At 39.6% G+C, this 25,111-nt stretch overlaps 1 protein-coding gene across 1 annotated transcript in view; it reads right to left on the bottom strand.

Moving 5' to 3' along the window:
• gdpd5a (glycerophosphodiester phosphodiesterase domain containing 5a) overlaps positions 1–20,361 on the bottom strand; it is a 29,158-nt gene extending 8,797 nt beyond the window's left edge. The window contains exons 1-8 of the mRNA XM_075487213.1: positions 20,061–20,361; positions 9,511–9,684; positions 1,994–2,097; positions 1,741–1,834; positions 1,599–1,658; positions 1,391–1,489; positions 613–706; positions 105–250 (exon numbers count right to left, since the gene is read on the bottom strand). Of these exons, the coding sequence (XP_075343328.1) occupies positions 105–250; positions 613–706; positions 1,391–1,489; positions 1,599–1,658; positions 1,741–1,834; positions 1,994–2,097; positions 9,511–9,627 (714 nt within the window). The 5' untranslated portion in view covers positions 9,628–9,684; positions 20,061–20,361. The remainder of the gene's footprint in view (positions 1–104; positions 251–612; positions 707–1,390; positions 1,490–1,598; positions 1,659–1,740; positions 1,835–1,993; positions 2,098–9,510; positions 9,685–20,060) is intronic.
• Positions 20,362–25,111: the final 4,750 nt, after the last annotated feature.

The following is a 25,111-nucleotide window of genomic DNA, read 5'->3' as shown; positions in this document are numbered from 1 at the left end:
GCTGACAGGCTCTGGGAACTATGCCCTCCAAAAGGTGATGCACTTCACCCATTTGAACAGTTAAATGCATCAAACAAGCGAGTTCTTGCTGAGCACCAACTCACCATCGGAGCTCCCCGTAGACCAATGATGTCTGGTCGCGGTTTGAGGGTGTTGCGATCCATGATGCAGGGGCAGGTGAATGTGAGTGGTGCCAGGCAGAGCGCCAGGAGGATTATAAAGTAAATCAGCAAAACCATCGCCTGGAAATCTAAAAAAAAAAAAAAAAGAGGAACTTTGTAGTAATTTTACTCAGCTTTAACAAATTTTTATCGTGAAGGATGAATTTTTGCCATGTGTCTATTCATTGAAAGACTTTCGTATTCATTTAATGTTTCCCCTTTTTAGGGTTCTCAAAAGGGGAAACATTAAGCCACAAAGTTCACACAAGCAAAGGAAGCACTGGAAGTTTAATTGAGCTTTGTTATATGTGCAGTTAACAACATCTGATCATGTGGTTAGTAAAATAATAAATCAAAGATGTAAACAGAGGTAAAAAAAAAAAAAAAACTAAAAAAAACAGAAATCAACCCAGCATTCTTTATTCAAAATACAAAACAAGTCAACACTTACTGGATCTCTCTTTGCGCACCACATATCCAGCTACCAACCAGCTTATAGCTGTGACTGTAATCAAGGCTCCAATATGCAGGTAAGGGGCTGTGGACTGGTAGCAAAAGACACATCCACAGATTTGTTTTACTTTGATAGCATAAAAGTCAATTATGATGATATCATAAATTCCTGTGATGATCAAAAAGGCATGATTGAAGTAACAGGGTAAATCCATTTTAACATTTTATAGCACAAAAACTAGATCAGGAGTTGCAGCTGATATGGCTGTGGATTAAAAAAAGAACAGAGTTTATTCAAATCCAGGAAGTCAGTGGCCATATTTAAAAATGTAGCTCTGACATTGTAAGTACAACATGCAGCAGTTTCACAACAATCAAGACTTAGAATTGTGTAAATACAGCATGCCCACCGCTGTTTAAACTAACGGGCTGTGTGCTGTTTCTTGATATCAGAATGACATGAGACATTGAATCAAATTTTCATCTGGAAAGTTAATTCAAATATTTCTTAAAATGTCCAAACATTCCTATAAATTTGTGAAAACACAAGATTAAACGGATATTAACAAATTACAAATAAAACTGAACTATGAAATGACATAACCCTGAAAGTCACATTCAAACCTCAGCGGTCTGTTTTAAGGTATAATCACTGCCATAATGTTCCGCTGCATTTTAGAAAAAAACTAATCACAGAACAAAAATAAAATGTCATAATAAAATGAGAAATTAGTCGATGACAATTTGTGCCGAATTGATTATGATTGGAGACCAACCTGCAGTGATACAAACAGGATGTCCCACTCATCTCCCCATATGTCATCAATAGAGACAATACCAGAGATAGTGGTGAGCAGTGTAGCCAACACTCCGATCTGCAGAAAGATGACACACAATTGAGAATAAACATTGTTTTTGTTTGTGTGAGTGGAACAAATCCAATGAAACTATTAACAAGGCGAGAAAGACATTATGTTACAACACCTTGTGAACCCAGTAGAGATTGAGCTGCTGACCCAAGGATATGTGGAAAAGTGCTAAAATCTGAAAAAGAAGCAAGACTCAATGAGTTGCAACTCCACTGACCAACATGCTAGTCAATTGGAGGTCTGGAAAACCCTGTTACCATTAAGAATGTGATGTAGCTGAATCCCACAGTGGTGGATGTGAAGATGGAGACTGTCTCATCCTTCCACTCCCCAGAACGGTTGTATACCAACCTGAAGCATGAAGATATAAGAGTTGTGAATCATGGTAACACCATACACCCATTTTACAAAAGCTATTGGTCCTACGTACTTTCTGAGATTCTGAAACAGGTTCCAGCCTTTTTGAACATGCATGCAGGTCATAAACAACTTTTAGCTGATCAGACTCACCTGTTGAAGTCATTGAAATCATTTTGAGCCACCAACCAGAAATAGGCCCAAAAGAGAAGCAGGAGGAAAGAACTACACAAGATGACGAACCATGTACACTCCCACTGTAAAGAAAAACACAAACATTCAACCATGATTTTAAGTAAAATTCTTTGTATGAGACAAAATGGGTTACTTAAAATCATAAACCACAAGAGAAATGCCACCTGGAGCTGCAGTTTCCATCAGATATTTGCTGGATTTTAGCATCTTTCGAACACACGTTGTTTTCAGAACCATTTGTGAAGAAATTATACTTTATACTTTTTGAAGTAAAAATACAAATATGACACTGAAGAATTTCCCTATCTATCCATCCATTTTTTTTTTCCTGCTTGATCCTAATAAGGGTCTCGCAAGGCTGGAGCTTGTTCCAACTGCCATTGGGAAAGTGGGATCTGGAATTGGCTTCAGTTCACGATTGACTCATTGACTGCAAGGTGTCCAGGTCCTGTGGCTGCATAACAAGCTCAAAACATCACCCCTCCCCCACTGTACAGGACAGTTGGTATGAGGTGTTTGTGCTGCTGTGCATTATGACCAAACATCTCCACTTTGGTCTCATCTGTCCAAAGGACATTGTTCAAGAAGTCTTGTGGTTTGCTCAGATGTAACTTTACAAACCTAAGCTGTGCTGCCGTGTTCTTTTCAAAGAGAAGAGGCTTTCTCCTGCAACCCTTCCAAACAAGCCATAGACTGCCCGCATTCTCTCACTGTGGCATGATGGACTCCAAATTATTTTGAAAATAATTCCTATATTGATGGGCAGCAAAAACTGCTTCTCTAAGATCATTGCTAATATATGACAATGCCGTGTAATATCTTATGCGTCGTTGTTCATCTAAGGTTGTATTTCCCAAACTGTTAGGACCCGATGATTGATTTACATTGTACTGACATGAAAAACAATAAAACTGAAAGACAGTGTGAATTCTTTTTCTCATGACAGTAAGGAGCGACATGTCCCTCAGAAATATAGGAGGAGTATAAGGTAGCCAAGAATGGAAATGCTGAAGTAAAAGTATCTTAAATTTGAGTACATCACATGACTGGCTGGACTTTATTATGTTCCACCTATTGCACTACTTGCCAGGCAGCTGTGGACAAGTTTTCTAACTGTCAAGCTTTTGAATACAGTGAAAAGTTCTACAGAGAACGGACCATATGTGTTTATGAAGGGTTGGTGGAGACCAAAACAGAGCTAAAAAGAGAGCAAAGACTTATTTTAAAATGTAGCTTCAAAATGAAGCGCCACTGCTGTTTGCTGCTCTCTCAAGGCCAAAAACAGTTAATACAAGGTCATCCATTCATCCATTTATTCAGAATGCATTCCCACTAATACCTAATTTTTGACAGCAGTAGTCAAAAGAGTCTATTACCTAAATAAATAATTCAAACCTTAACTGTTCACTTGGATTTCTGAGATGCATTAACCAACCTTTCTGCAGGTCAACTACATCTTCTATTATTTTGTCCCAAAAGAACTTTTAATTTTTGCACACCATAGTCTAATCCGGATGTTTCTGTAAGTGTACATCTGCTGTGATTGCTATCACTTAAAGAAGTGTTTATGTTGTCAGGTATTAACCATATACTTTTCAGTCTTCTGGCTTGACATGTGTGGCAAAGGTATAGAGGAGAGCCAGTGCAGCGCTCAAGGACTCTTCCCTTCGTTAGTTAACAAGATTAGAAGCTAATGCCATGTGAGGGGGAGGTGTAGAGTATGATAGGTAAGTCAACAGATCCTGCAGAGCATTGATCAGCTTTGCACCACACCGTGCCAGAACTAAACATTTCAAGAGGGTTATATAAGAGGCAGGTAGATGATTATGTGTGGAGGATAGAAACTACCAAGCCCACAATCCATTGAACACAAATTAAAACTAAATGCAGATAGAATATGAAAAAAAATGGTAATTTCTGTATCAACTGCTTATTTGTTAACATTTGTTTGAATTCCTTGTTTACTGTCTTTGCTACTTAATTTTCCATAGCATTAATTTTCCTTTTACCTTTTGCCTCCGATTTTCATACATTTTTACTTCTTTGTACAAATAAAAGGGTTATCCCTAAAAGTGTGTGTAATGTTTATGCTTTTGATCAAAATTAAATGAAACTTGAGTGGTCAGGTAACATACTAAGAGTAGTTTTAATGTGGCTGATCACTGCACAAACCTTGACCCACCATAGTGGCCGGCTATATGCAGCAGAAATAGCTAACCGTGGTCAGGAGATTGTTCGAGTATGCTGTGAAGACTAAAGTTGTTCATGGACACGCTCCCTCGGATGCACATTTGCTCTGCAGCATAAGCAAACACAGAGGTAGATCCTTTTTTCTTTTAAAAATTTGGAGGAAGTACATACATTTACCACACATATATCACACAGATAATCTTGTTCTGCCTTTGGAAGCCCAGCAAAGTGTTTTGCTTACAGGTTGGTGGCACTGCAAGAATTTAAAAGAATAGCAAGTGGTGTTGAACTGAAATCTCCACAAGTCAAGATCTACAGCCTACGCTGGACAAATGTATGTGTTGTCAAGAAGGATCTATACCTAAACACTGCATACACTTTGAAAGTTGTATGTGTGTTTTACCTACATAAAAGCTGATAAAATACTCTACCAACAAACTGCAATAGACAGAAGATGTTAAAAAAGACAAGGTAGCTAAGAACAATAGTAAGGATGCAGCCACAGTGGTTAAAGTTTAGATGGCACACATAGCTTTACCTGCAAACATTTGCACATAATATTAGTCTGAGCTGCTGTCAGAAAAAACCCCTCTTATCATCTTATCCTAAGCTACTTTTCCTTGACTTTGTTGGAAAACTAAAAATAATCTAAAAGCACTTTAGATATTTCTTCTAATGCAATGTTAACTGGAGGCTATATCATAGATGCCATATCAGTATAATAAGTTTTCAATAAAATTTGATTGAACTATCAAGGTTTGCAACTAAGAAAGTTAAGAAAAGGTACAAAAGTTACTTGTCACTCTTACTCGTCTGTCCTCATATTTATAGACATAACTCAGTTTTATGACTGGATCTGAGTGTGGGTTTGAAAGTTGCAGCCATAAGGAATCATGGGATGGCATCCAGTATTTCCTATGCTAAAGGAGCTCTGAAGTTCCTTTCCTTGAGGTTCAAAGCACTTCAGACTATTCATCGGGAACTTCGGTCACTTTCTACTTTACTAGCAGATACCAACAACACATGACATTAAACGGTTAACATCACTTTGTAAATGAGAGAGAAAAGATAAAAATTCATTGAAGAGGTGAAGTGAAGTTGTGTAAAATGATGCTGGTTGCCATGTAAAAACACAAATTTCAAACCGATGCTGTTTTTTGGGGTTATAAAACAATAGTGATAAGTTCATACTCATTTTGCTGATGAAAAGTGTACATGAAAAATTAATGTGAAAATGATCGCCATCTTCGGTGGTATTCTATTTTATCCCTTTTTAAATGTCGGGAGTTTATCCCCCGTGGGTTAAAGGTGTGTGCAGGTAAACAGCATGAGTCAGCATGAGTCCATACTGTCAGCTTTTAATGAAAACCTTTCGTATTAATCAATAGCAAAAGCCCATAGAAATGCATCAGGGAAATCTTCCAGCCTGATGTGGCTATTAAAAGCCAGAAGCAGTGGTAGTATAAGTGTGAGATGGTATGTCTAATTGCTCCGGCAGCTACCTGGAGCTAAGTGCAGCAGGAGCTAACTTCACATAGCTACGAGGCACTGAGCCAGAGTCATGTTGTCAATTTACCTCAGGCACCAGTGAAAGCGATGTCCTAGATATGAGTCACTTTAATGGACTCCACAGTTACTCCCAAGGCACCAGCATTTACCCCATGGGCAAAAATGCTAAATCTTGTGTCCAAATATTTCCAAAATGTGGAGCCTAGACAATGAATTTTTATTATTATTATTATTCATCTTTAGTATTTTCTACTTTTAGGGTTCAACACCTGAATTCAAGAGTCTTGGACTGAAGACTCTAAAATGAATTCCAGTATTAAGTGTTACGGAAAAATTATCATCCATTTCTTGTCTGAATTGAAACACATTTCTTTTCTTTGACCGTCTGCATGTACGTCTCCTCCAGACTATTTATTTGTTACATTTGGACTCTAGTTTCGGGCAGGGGGTGACTAGTGAGGTCAAAGCGAAGCGGTGACTAATGGGGCATGATGAGAAAATCACCTTGTTGAAGAAAATGGTGATGAACACAATTCTGTCACAGTTCTCCTTTATGAGGTGTGACTCAAGTCCTCGAGTGAGGCTGTTCTTTCAGTTTCTCCTACAGGTTCGGGGATCTGAACCCGACTCCCTTTTGATCGGCTGGGGGCGACGTAGGCCACCACCTGTGTGCACTATGTACTTGCTGCCATTTTGATGCTTTATGCTTTATTATCTTGAAATTAAGAGATAAAATAATAATAATGTTTTATTAATAACCAAATCTGTGCAGAAATAATACAATTATTATTATGACTATTAATATTACTATGAAAGCAGCCCCGCTCATTCATCAGTACATTTTCCACTTCCACAAGCACAACGAGACCAACTCAAAACAATGCAGTCAAATCAACGCAACAGGCTGAAGGATGGAAAAATGATTCACAGGGCTAAAGCTAACTATTAACTCATGTGATTATTTTTCTATGGATTCGTTATACTACAAGTGACCCTTTGAATCTTAAACATAAATTTTGCATGATCTCTTAATTCACTGATTCAAACAACTGCGTCTGTTATACTGTAGATGTATGACTATCAATTTAAAGTGATTGTAGCAGAAGTTCTGAATACTGATCATCATAAATGAAATCACTGACCATCCACAAAAATGCTGCAGCAGAAACCGACTCCGTTTCTCTTTGTGAATGTTGGCCTTTGCTTATGTTTAAGCACCAAGTGTGGGACAACATGAAGGCAGCTGCAGGGAGGCAGCTGTAAGCTTGTATTTTTCCCCTCTGGATGAGAACATCAACAGTTCCCAGCTTACGCATTCAGTAAATGAACTTAATTTATGACTGAACCACTGGCTCTTTGTGATAAAGGAGACACCCAGCAGCAGGAGCTGTGGCTTCTCAGTGGGTGTCAAACACAGCTGGGTGTCTGGCTCTGCTTAACACATCCCAACACTGCACCGATTCTGTTACTTTGCTGTATTGTGAAAAAATTATTTACTCCAGTTACCAGGGCCTGGTCTGGAGGTCCTGTAGGAATGTAGAAAGAAAAAATAATGGGATCACATCAACGTCTAAAGGATTTGTTTTAGACCATTGTAGTTTAAAAAGAAAAATGAAAAAATTCCAAATGGATGACCAAAGTGGAATGAAGCTAATACTTTCGTACATATCTTGCACAAGCCTGAAGAGGAAAAACAAATTTTACAGTGTAATCAGTTTCATTTTCCATCTTTATTTGTTGCCTCCCTTACCAAGGCTCTTCAACTCTGTAACACACTTTAACTCTGTCTTCATTAACTGCAGCTGTGTGACAGCCATGTCAATTTTAACCAGCGTGAACAAGATTCACACAATTAGATCCACACCCCTAGTTGTGTGTTGCAAAATCTCTGGTATAATTCATTTTTATGGGCATCCACCCATTCAAATAGACTGGAAAATTTGATTAAAGTGCAGCTTTTATCAAAATAAAATGTAGTGGAAAGTTAAATTTTATTATAATCAAAAATCTTCAAGCAGATATAGAATCCATATGTCAAAAAAACAATGTTATTTTTTAACAATAGCTGTCACCTAAAGAAAAAAACTATGCGTGAAACTCTACGCTACAATTACTGCATGTAATTGCACATTAGGGGGTTGTTGTGTAGCTGTTTTCCACAAAGCCTGACCTACTTTTTAGGCCTTCAGAGGAAAATAGTTCATTTATTCCTCAGGTGCGATCAGGTTTCAGTGCAGCCTCAGCAGGATTGTATCGTGTCATTTTCAGACTGTTTCATTCTGTTTATAACGCAAGGCAGTGACCTCCAACTGTCCTCAGAATCTGCTTTCTTTGCATAAACCCTCCAGTATTTCTATGTTCAACTACATTAAACATGGCGGCAGAGATAAGAATCCCTCCTCAGCTGCTTTAGATCTTAATGTGTTAAATTATGTTAAAAAATGAAATATTTCATTAAAGCTTTGTACTTCTTATTACAATATGTATTTTGGCAAGAGTGCAACCTCTGCTTCTACTAATAGTGTTGTGCCCCTTGGGGGATTGAGGATTGACTTGAAAGTAAGAATACAATTCAAACAGCCCTGTATTTAGGTGATGCTGTTAAAACTATTCCAAAAACATCTATGAAGACTTCATTCACATCCACGCCATCTATTAGCTGATGCTCGGCATCCCTTTTTGAATGAGTAGTGTTCAATGTATGGTGAATGAATGAACCAGCAAAGGCAATACTGTGGTATCAATTGATGGAAATTCAAAAAGATTTAATGTAGACTTTCATCTAATTTTTCTTTCCCGCTAAACCGTCAGACATTTTCCTACTTTATGAAAATAAAACAAGCTCATCTGTATTCTGAGGGCAGACACTGGTCTCAAAAAGGCTGGGACAGGTCAGTGTTTACCGCTGTGTAGCATCCCCTCTTCTAACAACCGTCTGTAAACATCTGAGAACTGAAGAGACCAGATGTTGGATCTTTGAGAGAGGAATGTTGTCCCATTCTCGCTTGATAAAGGATTCTGGGATTCGACAACAGAATAGCTTTTCACTTTGGCACAGAGAAGACAGGGGCGTCTCTAAATCCTGTTCACATATGTCTTCTTCTTTGCATGACAGAGCTTTAACCTGAATTTGGTGATGGCAGAGTAACCTGTGTTCACAGACAATGATTTCTGGAAGTGTTCCTGAGCCCACGCAGTGATTTCCATCACAGAATTATTTCTACTTTCAATGCAGTGCTGCCTGAGGGACCACAGACTACAGATACTGCTCTTTTTTGCAGATTGCTGCAGAACCTCTACCCATCTTTACTTCATAGAGACTCTGCTGCTCTATGTTGCTCCTTTTATATCCAATCATATCACTGACCTGTTGCCAATAAAGCTGATAAGTTGCAACATGTTACTCCAGCTTTTTCTCTTTGGTTCCACTTCATTTTCCAGTCTTTTTTTAGATGTTTTGTTGCCATCAAATTCAAGTTGAGCTAATATTCTTTTTATGAAATTATATAATGTCTTGCTTGTACACATTTGAAATGTTTTCTACGTTGTGGATAAGATATCTGTTTGCGAAATCATTGCATTCCCTTTTTTTATCTTATGTACGAATGGAATTCGTATTTGGATTTGCATATGAACATACATGTATGCGTTTATTTGCACTGTTCCAATTTTTGGTTTGAGGCACTTAAATTACATTTTTATTGTATACTAAGCAGCTAAATCTGACTTTTTTTTCCCTGGCTGGCATCATGAATGATGAGATGTTATTTTCTTACCTTGGAGCTGTCGTCTTGGGAACGCTGGTAGCGTTTCCAACGGCAACCATAAATCCCAGTGACAAAGGACAACAAGACCTGCTTCTCATAGACCTGTAAGGGTTGGTGTTTTACCATGCTCCTTCAGCCTTAACGCGCCACCAGTCCATTAACATCCCACACAGGACTGGGAACCTTGAAGAAAATCAGTCAAAAACATTAGCTCAGTCGGACAGTCGCACAATCACACACTTCGTCAACGTGCGGTGTCATGTCGTGTTGCTGAGATACACACATATGCATTTTTACAAAACAACACGAATCTGTTGAGAGCCCTGGCCTTGTTTAGAGTGACAACACTTGGTGAGAGCAAGTCAACACAGTATTCAATGGTGAGTCTCGTCTAGGACAGACATAATGATACGGTGCATGTTTAACAGCTTCTGACTCAGCTTTAACCCATCCGAAGATTTATGACCATGGAAAGAGGCAAATAGAAATCAATAGGTTAGGTAGGTAGCATCTAGCTGTGAGCACGCTTTGATCCTTTCACGAGTTAAAACATCTAAAAAAGAAAGAGCCAGAAGGAAACAGCATGTTGCCTGAAAACTCTGCCTCAGAGAAAAGACCGTTGCCTTGGTGGCAGGGGAAAATGTCTCAGCAAACACAATTATGTTTTTCTTGGCTCTCTAATAAAGGCGGTGGAGTACATCGTCTTTCCTTTGAGTTCTTTATTGCTCGAAAGAGTATATTTCTTCTTTTTTTAAACATTACTCATAACTGTAGGTACTTTCTGTAGTAACCTACAGACAGAACAACATTATTCACGTTAGCTCAAGTTCTCCACAGTAGGTGTTACTTCATCTTACCAATCTGAGGATACAACACTTAAGGACTTCTCTGATTATGAAATATCTTTCAAGAAAAAAACTGTGATTTGTGACACTCGTCATCTAGTCATCTACTTACCTCCAGACTGAAATAACTCTACAGCTATTGGGCAGACATTTAATGGTCCCCTAAGGATGAATCATAATGTCTTTAGTGATACCTTGGAGACTCCACCACCAGTATGTCAGTGAGCTGACATTTAAACTCAGCCATGAACTACTAAATGTTCAAGTTCCCTTGTGGATATATTCCAATTGACTGATGATCATCTGACTTTTCCTCTAGGCTAAAGTCTGAGTTTTTATCTATTCACTGAAATAACTTCTACTACATGGAATGGCACTATGGCAAGTTCTTGTTCCCCAGTGGATGAATCATACAGACTTTGGTCCTCAAAGAATTTCTTTTGATATAGAAATGCCATCAGTAAATCTAAATTTACATTGTTAAGTGCCATGAAATTTGATACATTTGTGCTCCCATACTGACATTTAATCTAGTGCAGCTATGAGATGGGGATTTTTTTTCAAAGTGAAATTTCTTGACAGCTAGGGACAATGATCAACTTTTCATTTTCGACAACATCCAAAAGCGTTCATTTTTATTACAATGTCCTCCACCACTGGCACAAAGGGACTCTCAACCGCACTTTGACACGTGCCAGAAGTGGTAAAGACATTTCCATTTATCTTAGCAGTTATTAGGGTTTAAGTTCTCTAACTTTAGCAGACTGTAGCATTTGTGTTTTAAGTATAGTAACCTGTCTTAACCTGACAATGTAGCTAACATAGCTGTAGAAACATGTTTGGATCAAACTTCTTTTAAGGTATTTATTTGTTATTTAGTTTCCCATTGGAAATTTATAGTTAAATATGATTGATTTATGTTTGAGCCACAAAGAAAACCATTGGGTACTTGTGGATTACTTAGCTGACTCTTGTAGAGATAGATGGTGTGAAGATGCCTTTGAGTATTTACACGCAAAATCCCTGCTCCCAGCTAAACCTAGAATAAAAAATAAAAGTAACCCCCAAAAGGATGACAGATAAGAGTGGGCCATTTGACCATAGCAGTCTCAGTGGATGAAAAGCTGAAAGAAACAGCTTGAAACAGTTTATCACATCCAAAGATACCTACAGATACTTTATCTGTCTTATCTGTTTACTTCAAGCCAAAGTGTGCAACATGAATCTGATCAATTTAAGTAAGACGTCATCTTTCACTACTTTTTGTCACTATTTAACTCGCTCTTCCTCTTTGTTGGACTCACCAACATTTTACTTTATACACTTTGAATGTTTATGTTTTTTATGTGTGTGTGTGGGTTCCTATCGGTTGCTTAGCAGCAGTGACATAGTGCACACTATGAGATGGCTAACATACCACATTTTGTGCACAGTAAGAATTTTCTTTCATCCTTTTTTGGTTGTTATGAATGTTACAAAAAACTAACCTCTCAGAGTGCAGCGTAAGACCACAGTTTTAGATCCACCATCAGAATTATCACAATTCTTTCACATTAGTCATCTGGAACTACACAGTGTTACACAGTTTATTCCTGGGCTTTGATCATTTAAACTCAAAAGGGGATCTTGAAAAAATTTATTTCCTTGACTCACATTAATGCACACAGCTGGCAGAATGAGCTACACCTTTAGAGTGTTTCTGTGACTTTCATGGATTGAAATTAAGAATGAATTCCACTATAATTTTCTTCACTGCCATGTGCAACATTTGCTGGCAGTGCTACAATTTCAATGTGTACAACATTGGACCAGGTGTCCCCTCTGACAATGAAGGCAATCAGTCAGAAGAAGCATGCTCCTTGGTATAATTCACAGCTGCGTGCTTTAAGCAGACTGCAAGAAACTTGGAAAGAAAATGGCGTTCTGCTTATTTAGAAGAGTCTCAAATAGTCTGGAAAGATAGTCTAATAACATATAAGAAAGCCCCTTCGTAAAGCGAGGGCTTCTTCACCAATACAACTGTTTCTATTAGAGAGAAGATTCATGAAATCCTTCCCACCATTATTACTGATGTATGTAAGTAAGTACAGCATCTTTAGAAGTATTTTAAGTATCTGATTTGTATTTAGACCGTTTCTGTCCAGCTGATCTCGCTGAGCTAACAACAGCGATAGTCTCTTCTTAACCATCAACTTGTATTTTAGACCAAATCCCAACCAGACTGTTACAGGATATGTACCTCAGACTTTAAAGGTTGCTGTAATTAAACCTTTACTTAAAAAAAGCTACTCTTGATCCAGAAGTGTTAGCTAATTATCGACCTATATCCTGCTGAAATAAAATTGCATTGAAATTGAATTGAATTGACTGGCCCAAGAGAGGGTCTTTCAGCCCACTTAAGGCGCTAGCATGGTTGACGCGTCTGTCACGGCGGTGGCGGACCGTGACGTCAAAATGACGTATCAGGCATGGCGCTTCCCTTGAAAAGACGGCGCAGCGCGTTGTCGTGCACCAGTCGATTTTTGTAACTTGGCGGCGCCACCAACGAAAAACCGGATGGACCGATGTGAGACCAGGTTCAGTGAGGAGGTGCGTTTGTACAGGCAGCTGTACGAAACTGCAGTGAAACAGCACAGGGAGCACGTAAACTCCCAAAACTGGTGCACAGAGATTAGCAGAACTTTGGGGAAAGAGGGAGAGTTCTGTAAGAATGTGTGGAAGAAGCTACGGGACAGATACGTGAAGGCAAAGAAGAGGGCAGAGACTCAAAAAGTGGTGATGCCGGGGGCTTGAGACCATCACCTCTTTTAACTGAATTAAAAAATTAAAATTATCTGAATACTGCAGCAGAATCATTAATGACAGTATTCCTGCTCTTCATTGTTTTCTTCTCCACTTTCGTGGTTGTAGAGTAGCGGTAACCTTCACGTAGCAGCGCCACCTCTGTGACAGAGAAAATTGTAACTACTGGCGCATCGACTCACGCCACTATATATGGCGGGCACGAACTCGTGACGTCATCAACACCGCTCGCGCGAGCAAACGCAGCAACCATGTTCGAGCCTTTAGGGACAGTTTCAAGTGTCTTGGTCACAATCCCCCCCTACACACATCCAGCAGACGGAAAAAGCACTACTAAAAGTGAGGCCACTTTCATTTCATTTCATTGAGGCTCCTGCAGAGCAAGAGTAGCACTGCAGAGGGCCCGGAGGTGAGGTTTAAAGCCTGATTCTTACTCGGCGCAACCTCGCTTTGACCCATTCTTACTAGCTGGTCGCAAATGGCGCAAACGGTCACGTGACCCAAAATTCCGCCACGCCCCCCGTCGCAAGCTAAAAAATCCTCGCGCGTCGCAAGGTCGCGCACACAACTTTTTTTCTGACTTCGCGCGAGCTCAACCGGAAACAGCTGACTAGAAAGGAAACATGAACACTGCAGAGACCGCGGTGACCGAGAGGGTGCGCCTCTACAAACATCTGTACGACACGTCTATGAACTTACACTGGGACAACGTTGTCCCAAAGGACAACGTTTGACAACGTTTGACAAAGTTCGTCTTGTTGCAAAGGACGAACATTCCACCTTCTCTTCTGTTTTTGCCGCAGCCGCTTAGCTCTGAGATACATATACAGTTCTACACCCAGAGTAAATTCATTCCGCATCAGATGTGCCAGCCTCTGCTGACGTGACACCACAGGTGGCATTGTGTATGCTTTCTTCGTATGCTTTTCAGCTTGTTTCCTCAACAGTGACGCCCGCTGGTCTGGAGAGAACTGCAAATGTGACGCATACTCGGCGCAAACTGCGCTTATGAGCTGAAGGAACTGTGAAGGGGCTGGCGCTTTCGATGACGTCATTAATGGTTCTCGAGCTAGAACAGTTGCGCGGTTGCGCCGAGTAAAAATCAGGCTTAACAAGACAACATCTGATTCTTTCACCCATTTGTCACAGTAGGTCCCCTTTTCCATGACAGTGCTCAGCTAATTCATCCTTGACTATGAGGCTCTACAGATAGATCTCTAAATAACTAAGCTAAGTTGAAATGTCGAGTTAAATTGGGTTTCTTGACTTGATTGCTTATCTCTTTTGTCTTTTTCTTTATTATTTTGATAAGCAGCAGGGAATAAATGGCAAGAGACAGATGTCTGTTTCCTGGTCAACGAGCTCTGACAAAACAAACTGCCCCTTTGTCGTTATCACTAAGAGGAGAGATTACAACATGGCAGAGGACCAGGTTATATCTGTCTCTGGCTGACACGATGCACAGCTAACACTCTCCTTTCTGTGTCACAAGCTTATAAGAAGCGTAAAAACATTCAGGTAGAAAAGATAACGAGTAATATTGCGGCTGTATTAAGGTACATCAGTGCTTTGAGCTTAATGCTAACATAAGCATGTGTTCAAGATGACAGACATAGCTGTGTCCCAATTCACCAGATGCATCCTGTGTAAAGGCATTATCTGAAGGCATTATGTGAAGGCAAAAAAAACGACAATGACTAAATGAAACCTGTCTCATTTTGAACTCCAGTCCAAGATTCATTACATATGTGTGATGGTTTGAAAGGAAAATTAGTTGGACTACGCAATTTCATAAGGAGATTTAAAGACCTAGAGACTTTAGAGTATGAAAAACATTGGTTTAATTAATATTCTTAGTTAACGAAACAGCTTCACTTCCAGCAGCTCGACTGCTCTCCCACTTTGATGGTAAAGCTTCTAAAACCTTCAGCTTTAAGTTGAGTCACACTTTGGTCAGATTACAGTGGGTTCATGGATAATTGAGGGTTTTTAGAACCACAGAAATGGACCAATGGTTTGGTTTTCAGTTGAATATCACTCTCAAATTCCAACATTGCTTAGTCTACCTAAACGGACAGTTACATTCAGTGTAATGGTAACTGAAGAGGAATTTTTTTAAGTGAGGGTTTTTAAGCTAAGGGGTGAATGTTATAAACAATACCAAGTAAGACCATTCTGCCATATGTAGTCTAAAAATGAGCAGACGTGATTACAGATTGTCACAGATCGTATGCTGCTGGTGATCAGTGAGTAAGCATCAACATGACATTCTTACAACCGTTATCTCATAGCTAAACCCAACCACTTCATAAAATGACTGCAACTAGCACTACGTAAGGAGAGGCAGACATGGAGAGGTTGTGTACTTAATGTACATGCACTTAATGCTCACTAAAAAATAAGTGGGTATAGGACATACCCTGCACTGCCAGTTGTTCACAGAACTAGGTGTGAAAGAAAAATGTGAAACACTTTGTCTTGTTTAAAAGAGCAAAGAGCAAACTTCCCTTCTTTGATTTAAAAGAAGCTGAAATAACTTTAAAACATTCATTATCTATATACCTTACACTGTACATCTATTTACAGTTTCTTGGGTAGAATGCGTCACATGCTGTAAAATACATCACTTCTGTAAACAATTCAGGTTCTCTCTGTGTATGTGTCTCACTTAGTGTTAGTTTGATATCTATTGTTGGATTAAATCTATAAACGGACTTCGAACAGGAAATTGCACATCCACCTTTCCAATCTGTGTCCTTTCACTGTTACCCTCAGACCTAATCGAGGTTTGTCCTACATGTCTTCCGTGCCGATGGCACATTCCCATCATGTGCTGCCAGGCTCCATTAAAAAACAAGGGGCAACTGGAGCTGAAATCACAGGGGCCTTATTCCTGCCAGGTTGGCCCATTGTCTCAGTGTAACCATGGTGCCATTAGCACAGAGCTGTGGTCATCAAGAGCTGAACTAGGCCCAGTCAGTCAAGGACACGATCATTCACTTGTCTATTGCTGGAGAATTTCAGACTTTACAGAGCAGATGTTGTATCACCTGCTAATTCCATCATTTGGTGAAGCCTAATGGTGGCCAGCATCATGCCATTGAGAGTTTCTCAACAGCAGGGACACAGGTTTCAAGAGGAAAAGTTAACCACTAAGAATGTCAAAAAAGGTTCCTTTTTCAATTTGATCAATGCGTCTGTCTTTTCCATTAGATGTGAACTGAACAAAAGGAAATAAAGCTGTTTAGTTTGGTTCCTATTGTGGATGAGAAAGATTATTTCTTTCTTCAAGAGCTACAAGTATGGGATTCTGCCTCGCATCAGTGTCACTGCCATGATACTCTGATGTTTAGATGGTGCTAGACTGTGCAAAGAATAAATGCTGTGCATGTTGCAACACAAAATATCATGAGAAAGATCTGACTGGTACTGGTTGAAAGGATGAAGATATTGCTGGTATTCTATAAACACTTAGCCAGAAATAAATTATCTAACCGTCATATGAAAAACAAAGTGCACTGTCCTTTAAATCTAAGGTTTTACATTTCAAAAGCATTTATAAGAAATCATCATGTCCTTACAAAGTCTTAAAATCATGTAAATACAGCCTCATATGAACAGTTACCCATGACCAATAACACCTTCTCATTATTTCACGAAAACTAGGTCAAAAAGCAGAAGCAGTGTGTGAAAAACTAAGTACATCACATGTTTGAATAGCTCGCAGAACCAATTTAAGTCTGAAGTGTAGCTCTTGAGTTTTTTTCAGTTTCTCTGAGCATTGCACAGTCTGATCTTGTGGTGAACTTGCTGGAACGTCCACTCCAAGGAAGATTGCATTGAATGTTTTCCACATGTGAATAATCTTTCACTCTGTAAAACAATGGACTCTAAATTCTTTGAAAATGTCCTCTGACCCTTCTTAGATTGATGGGCAGCAACTATTGCTTCTCTGAAATCACTGCTGATGTCTTTCCTCCTTGGCATTGTATTAACACTAGTGGTGGGCCGTTATCGGCGTTAACGTGCTGCGATAATTTGAGAGTCTTATCGGGCGATATAAAAAATATCGCAGTTAATCTATTCTCAAAGTTGGGTTGGGAACTGGGTCAAAATAGGTAGCCTAAGCAAACTGTGATGACTTTTACCTTGATATTTTAGCTCGGGTGTGGGCTGATGTACTTTGTCTGCCGTTAGGTGTGATTAAAACAGAAGAACGCCACTTTGCAGAAGCCTGTGCTAGGCAGTTTATGGAGGTCGCTAATCTGTGGGGGATAGTTGACAAAATCTGCTCTGTAGGAACAGACAGCGCTCCTAATATGGTGGCCGCAGGGAGGATACTGCGCTTGTGGCGCAACAGAGACGCACTGCACACAACGCTATCTCAACAGCAGCACCACCTGGCCCTCCCAACAAGTGCTGAATATGAGAAGTTGGCGAAGCTAGAGAAACTGCTGGAGCCATGCATGTGAATAAGCTGGTCTGCCCTAATGCTGCGTGTACACCAAGAGCGACCTCGCTGGAGAAGCTTCGCTTGAGAATTTGCTTTGGTTGCTTTGGTAGCTCGTGACGTCACATTTAGAATGTTCAATTCTTAAATGCAATTCTGTGCAGCACCCCCGCGGAAAAAAACATGAGGAAAGTGAGGGCAGGGACACGAATAAACGTGTTGTTATTTACAATTTGTTATACAAGTTATACATCACGTTACAAATGATGTAAAACTACATTAGGTACACCTGAGAAGAGCAGGAATAGCAGAGGCAGCTGTGAAAATAAACTAAATTCGAAATAAAATCCGAAATAAAACTTAATTGCAGTGAGAAAGGTATGCGTGGGGTTACTACACTGTTGTATTGAAGCACTCGACACGGCAATTGCAACAGTCTCAGGATTAAACGACTATTGTTTGGATAGGAACTAAAGTTTACACGTCTGTTTCCGCGAACCCCGCGGATTGTCGGACCCCTGAATGAGCCATTTTATTCTAGATTAATCTAGATTATTTTCAAGATTTCAGTGAGCTTAATCTAGATTAAAAAAATTTATCTATGCCCACCACTAATTAACACACACCTGAATGCTCCAGATCAGCAAACTGCCCAAACTTCTTTTACTGCAGTGCTCATATTTTCTGATAATTTGCTGCTACTTACCCTCTTAATTCCTTTGGAAACAGTAAAGGTGCATCTTATTCTGTACACACTATTTCTACATTTTGGAGACTGTGTAATATGTCACGTGTTGTTGTTCATCTGAGGTTGTATTGGCCTAATTTTAGGACCCGATAAGGACCAGCTTGTTTTTTTTTGTCATGGCCCAATACATATAACCTTCTTTTCCATCGGAGCGCATGTGCAACAGCTCGGAATCAGTGACTCCAAGTTTTGTTCACAGTAACACAAGCGCACAGACGCAAGAACACTGGGGATTAAAGCATTTGACCTCAGCAAGTGTCAGTTTTAATGGACCGTTTTTCAACTTTATGAAAAAATGTATTATACTAGTTCATCTGTAGGAGGTACTTGTGATTTGTGAAATTTTCTACAGTGCTAAGCTGTAACTGGTCAGCATTGTTCGCTGAAAAGAGGGTGTACATGATCTCGTGTGCACTGTATTAGGACAGCACACAACCAAGAGAACTGTCCCTTTCCTGTCAGTGTTGGGTTAACATCCAATAAACGTCTACTTATAGCAGATCGTATAACCAAACTTTAACCCAAATCATCAGGTTCACCTGACCTTAGTCTACAACACAGCTTTCTTACTTGAGCCCTCAGGTGGCCTCTCATTCAGCTGGCTTCAGGCCAGTTTCCTCTCATGAACCAGCTATTTACCTGAGAGGATTTCACTACTCCACTTGCCTACATGCCAGTTTATAGAAGTAACCTGGTTAGTTTCAGTTGTGCATTGCTGTTGTGCACTTGTAACTGAGGTATGCTCAAGAGATCTGCCAAGTCTCAGCCACCCACCTTTTCTGTCTACAACTAGCATTCCATCTCATTCACTGTCACTTTTTTTCTGGACTTCCAGTGTTCACTCCTTTATGAAGTTTAGACATGCATGCATTAATAACATTCCCAATGTCTCACTGGATCTGTCCAAAAATAGAGTCTCATCTATAACAAACACGTATTACCAATGCAGAGGAAGAAGTAGGAGGGTTTGAGCAGGAAACAAAGCCAATGAGATTTTGTTATCAGCCTGCAGTAATTAGGGGGTCAGCGGACTTGTCCTGTTCACTGCAAGCCATGCAGCTCCTGTCAGTTGTTCAAGGTAGTCCCTGATTCAAGTGAGGTGAGCATGACAGATGCTGCAGGAAGGTCAGCATACAGAGATGAAAACCGGTAGTCTGATATGTTTCCTAATCATGTTTGGAAGGACAGAGAAGTCAGAGTGATGTAATTAAAGCTCGATTTATTTCTTCTGTAATTATGGTGTCACCACTCTACTAAACACAACAATACAGTACAACATGTTGACAAACTTTAAAAGTTTTCATTCATTTGTGAAGTCAAGCAAATACGTCTGCGTAAACAGCATGACGTATTTGACAAGTATGACAGCCTCTCAGTTTCTGCAACCTGTGGGGAAAATTTGGTTCTTACTACTACTTTGAATACAGGTGGGAAATAAAGTCAGCTTCTCATAATAATTTTTTTAATGACTAATCTGCAAATTGTTTTGTTTAAATGTCCAGTAAACCGTGAAAGAACATTGAAAACGTCCACTGAATGTTATAAAAGTAGTTGTATGGTTTATATAACATAGCAATTTATGAAAACGGGACTCTGATTTGGATACAAACACAGCGCGCACGGATCACTTAGCTCCAACTCAAAACTATCACACTGCAGGGCCAAGACACAGATTATATGAAGATAATCCGATGAAGTGCGCACAAACACTTACCTCGCCTCCTCTACAGCCTTTTTTATCCTGGAAACGGCTAAACAAAAAAAGTCAGAAACTCGCAGTTAATCGCTTATTTCCCATAGACTCTCACTTAACGCCGTCTCTTTGCAGTTTAAGAGCTCGTAAAGGAATTTAAAGTTACTCTGAGCGGCGAACCAGCTGCGCACATCAGCCTGCGGTAACCACGGATTAGCGGAGACCCGGTGAAATTGCCTCACAGCTACGACCTTTCCGAAAAACCTTCTATGTGTTTGCCCCTGAATAAGAACGCGCGTACCTGAGCGTCCACGACAGGGTTACAAACTGTAATCCGTGTGAGACGATGTGGGCGGAGCTCAGGAAAACACTGCAAATAACTCCCGGCCTCTTCCGTTGCCAGACTCAACCACATGGCGCAGGGGCCTGTTGAAATGCCCTTTTCTTACAGTGTGATCATCACGCTGTCAGGTACATGTAAATATAGTAGAAAAGTCATGAGCAGCAATGTTGCAGCTTTTGTTCTAGGTGCAGATGGAGAGAGGCATGTGTCTTATGTTTGTTAATTGTTTATAAAGCCCATTACAACAGTATGTGTTAAAAAGGAGCTGTAAGGATCTCTTTGACTGACAATTGGACCACTCACTATGTCGAAAAGAGCTTCAGGGAATCTGATTTCTAGGTATACCTCGAATGGATTACCAACCACAGTAACTACAGTTTGACACCAGATATCTTAGGTGTAGATGGCTTCTATTCCAGAGCTCCCTCCTACGTGGGAATCCGAAATGTGTTCTTCTTTAAGACACACCTTTGATTTGAAAAAGGTTTGGGAAACACAATATTGCTGAATAACAAAAACCTAGTTGCACTTTGTGAATCCTCATAAAGGATTGTTGGAAAGAGCCGGCGCTACCCGATTTTTACAAATAACAAATCATAATTACATTTCTGTTGAAGCCGCTGGATTTCCAAGTCCTCCCAAAATAATAAAGCGCTTACTGTATAGTTCTGTGTAGTTGAATGGAATATGGGATTTTTAGAAGCATGGAAACACATTTTCTGTACTCCTTTCTAAAGACACAAACTTATAAATGTTTTTATGTCATGTATTTACATCACATATAATGCCGTCGCACAAGACGCATGCAGCAGGAAGGAGAACTGATCAGTCGTGGACCTTTTTCTCCCTACCCTTGTTTACATCATTTCAGTAACTCCGTCACATGAGTTTGGAGCCAGATTGGGTGTGAGAGACATTTCCAGGACTAAGTCAGATATGTTGGAGATTATAGATATGGGTGTACACCAGGGGGGGAGAGATCAAAGCCTCTGACGGGGAGGGGGTAATTAAACTTCACTGTGGGTGTTTATGTATATGTCTGTGGGTAGGGTGAGGACTGGGCCCCACATTAAGTCATGGAGTCCACCATGAACTCCTCTGTATACATAAAAATGCCAGAGTCAGATGTGAGGCCATCTGTCTGACAGCTCAAGCTTGGCTGAAACTGGGTCATCAACAGGACAATGATCCCAAACACAGCAGCAAATTTACAACAGACTGCTGAAAAAGAAAAGAATCAAGGTGTTGCAATGGTCCAGTTAAAGTCCAGACCTCAACCTGATTGAAATGCTGTAGCAGGACCTTAATAAAGCTGTGAATAAATAAATGCAGCAACCCTCAATCGGTTGAAGCTATGTTTTAAAGAAGATGCAGCCAGAATTCCTCCCCAAAAATGTGGGAGAAGGATAACGTCACACAGAAAACAATGACTTCAAGTTAATGCTACTAAAGGTGGTTTTCCCAGCTGCTGAATCAGAATGTGTTGGTCATCTCCAGGTTGTGTTTACTAAATTGTAAGACTGGACGGACTGGAGGAGGTTTTTATTTTAAAGATGTCCCGATAAATAAAAGCTACAAGATTAGATTTAATATGCTGGCCTATTCAGATTTTGGCCTATCCTGAAAAGATGACTCTTTATATTCAGTTTGCCCTTTAAATCTTGATATGGCTTATGAGTTCCGGTTATATCCAAAAAACTTAGGATAAATCATTTTAAATTCACAATGCTGACATTTCATTTGTGACACTATCCAACACTCCGAAAGGCTTTCATTGGCTTAAAATCATTTCGGTATATCATGAAAACTTTTCTCTTTTTTTATCCAGGATGACAAGGCTCTGCTTTCCACCTTACTCATCTGCCATTGTATAATTCAATAACTCATCAGATTGTTCTATTGCTGTATCTGCATCACTGCTACAAACCGTGGAGTCTGTGCAATGCAACAGCAAAAAAGTGGGAAAGAGGTAGAGCAGATGAGTAGCTTCTTGTAAGAGATCTATTCCAGGCCCAGCAGTCACAGATTAACTGTTGGCTTGGGATAATTACAGCAGATCCCTTTAATCCTAAACAATTTAGCAGAGGCAGTGAAGATCCCTCAACTCCCAGTTCTTCAGCAGGTGACATGCATGTGCACGCCTGCTGTCATTAAGACCACGCATTTTGTTCCCATGCTCTATTCGTTCCTATAATTCAATTAATCGCAACAATGGTTTTATTCAGTTTGTGGTGCTAACAGCACAAGTAGTAAAAAGAGAGCGGAATGGCTCATGTTCCTCCATTAATAGACAGTTCTTTGTCAGCCTCTAGCGGTCATGGTAAGTAGGCCTAATTCCATCTTTAAATTGCTTTTAAAATCCCTATTTCTGTCACTAGAGGGCAGCTGACACCACTGATCTGTAGGTCACCTGAACAAAGCACATGAATATAACAGGAAACTATTCTAAAAAAATTTAAATTGTCCAGTGAAATATTGAAACAAAAAGAAAAACATTGTAACTTTTTGAGTAAACTCATGTGATTGTTGGTGACAATTCAGAGGATTTGCAGTTTTTTAAATATCAAAACCAGCCCAAGTATAGATGGATTTCTCAGCTGCAGGGAAAGGCCAGAGTGACCATTCAGTTCCAAAGCAAACCCTTCACATTGTTCTAGACGCAGAACAAAAAATTAGTAATGACGTTACTTACAGTTGATGTCAACAATTGATGTCAGCAGCTGAAATTTCTTGATGTGGTTTCAAAGGCAAAAAACAGAGACAAGATAAGCAGATTATCCCCAGTTTGTCTGCAGATGCTTAAGGAAAATCATTGAAATGTTTAAAAATTCTGTTCATCAAAGAAAAATTGGAAGGAATCTGCAGGATTTAGTCCACAAAGGGGAAGGGCTTGAGCTTAAGTTGAGCCTTAAATGACTCTATATCAAGAACCATCATTCGTCAACCACATTTACAAGAGATTGCTATGGAAAACCCACGTCAAGCACTACAATACTAAGTTACGTTCACCAATGCCACTTAAAACTGTACTGTGCTAAAAAAAAAACTAGTCTTGTGGAAGCCTTGTCCAGATGTGATGTAAATTTCTCTGGGCATGGATGGACCATCACACAGTGGAAATGTGTATTGCAGTCAGATGAATCAGTATTCAAGATCTTTTCTGAGAGATATATAGGGCACTGTGTTCCAGACCAAGCACAACTGTTATCAAGTCACAGGTAAAAGTCAGTCTTTAGAGCATGTTGACTTTAGAAGGAAAAAAGATAAATATATTTAATGTTGCTCTGCATTTTTTCATGGAAACAATGCAAAACCACATTTAGTACACATTACTAAAGAGGGTACCGGTACTGGACTGGCCTGCCTGTAGTCCTGACCTGCCCCCAAGTAAGAATGTGTCAAGAATTTAAAAAAAATCCAATGCAAGACAAACCCATACTGCACACCTTCAGGCGTGTGTAAAAAAAAAAAAAAAAAAAAATGGGACAACGTAACACCTGAAACACCTAATCACATCGTATCATCAATATCATGACTAAATTCTATAAAGAATTGCAACATTATAAAGTGTCATATCCTTTATTACCTGCCACAGCTTGTGTTGGAGGCCTAAAGTGTGAAAAAAAAGAGGTTGCGTTGCAGTATGTGTGGAATTTAGAGCTTTATGTGTTTTACTATTGTTAGTTGTTACGATTTATCAAACATATGTCCTGCAAAACATCTAAACTGACAAAGCTAAGCCGCTGAAGTACGCCTTTATCTAAAAGGTCTGTCGTCACAATACAGGACAGCATAGAAATAACATGAGGTTATCTGTCTAACATGCAGGACTGGGACAAGTTGTTTCTTAGGGAGGGTAAAACCTGGAAACTAAGAAAGATTAACTTCTTCTTAAATTATTAAAACAAGCAAATGAATCAATGAATGATGAATAAAAGAATCAGATTAATATATTTTCCACTCCTGAAGTTTAATATTTAATTGTTAATAATTAGTGATGCTATGCAAAAGACAACAAAATGCTGCTCGGCATTAAAAGGAGATTTATACCACTACTGGACCCTTAAAACTGTCTTTTATGTTCTTGATGCACATCATCTTCGCATGGTTTTCCCATCAGCCTTAAAGTAAATTTAAAAAAAAAATGGTAACATGCTGTAAAAAATACCAGCAGTGCACCGGATACACATCCGCTGCTTCTGAGACTTCCTGCTGCCTGATCCACCTCCAAACAATGAGCGGCTCTCAAGCAGGAGGAGGATAACCATGACGTCAGTAGGATAAGAAAGAAGGAAAGATTCATGCAGGGGGAAAAAAAATCTGCATCCAGAGCATATAGCTCAAGTTCCAGTTTCAGGTCATGAGGACACTGGCACAGCTAAAAGACAGATATTGAATGTTATTTTTATGGATCTCATATCATTGAGTGATGGGTATCATACAGCCGTATGCCATGTCTGTTTGTCTCTTTCATGTTGATTTAAATGAAAAAGTATAGTTTTGAAGAACACCTTGTGATGCTGTGCTGTTTACATTCCACAGTGAATGTAGGGAATGTAAACTGATAGGACTGTGTGAATTTCTTTAAAGAAGCAGTGCATTGATTTATCTCTTATAGCTCATACTGTTGTCAGGGTTCCTGTTCCTCTTGTGTAAAGGCTATGCATTCAATACATTTGGCATATTTCAATTGAAGACACATTAGAAAGTGGAGTTCTGGTATTGCTGC

This window comes from Odontesthes bonariensis, chromosome 16 (genome assembly GCF_027942865.1).
Source record: "Odontesthes bonariensis isolate fOdoBon6 chromosome 16, fOdoBon6.hap1, whole genome shotgun sequence".
NCBI lineage: Eukaryota > Metazoa > Chordata > Actinopteri > Atheriniformes > Atherinopsidae > Odontesthes > Odontesthes bonariensis.
This window is presented reverse-complemented; position numbering and strand designations above follow the sequence as displayed.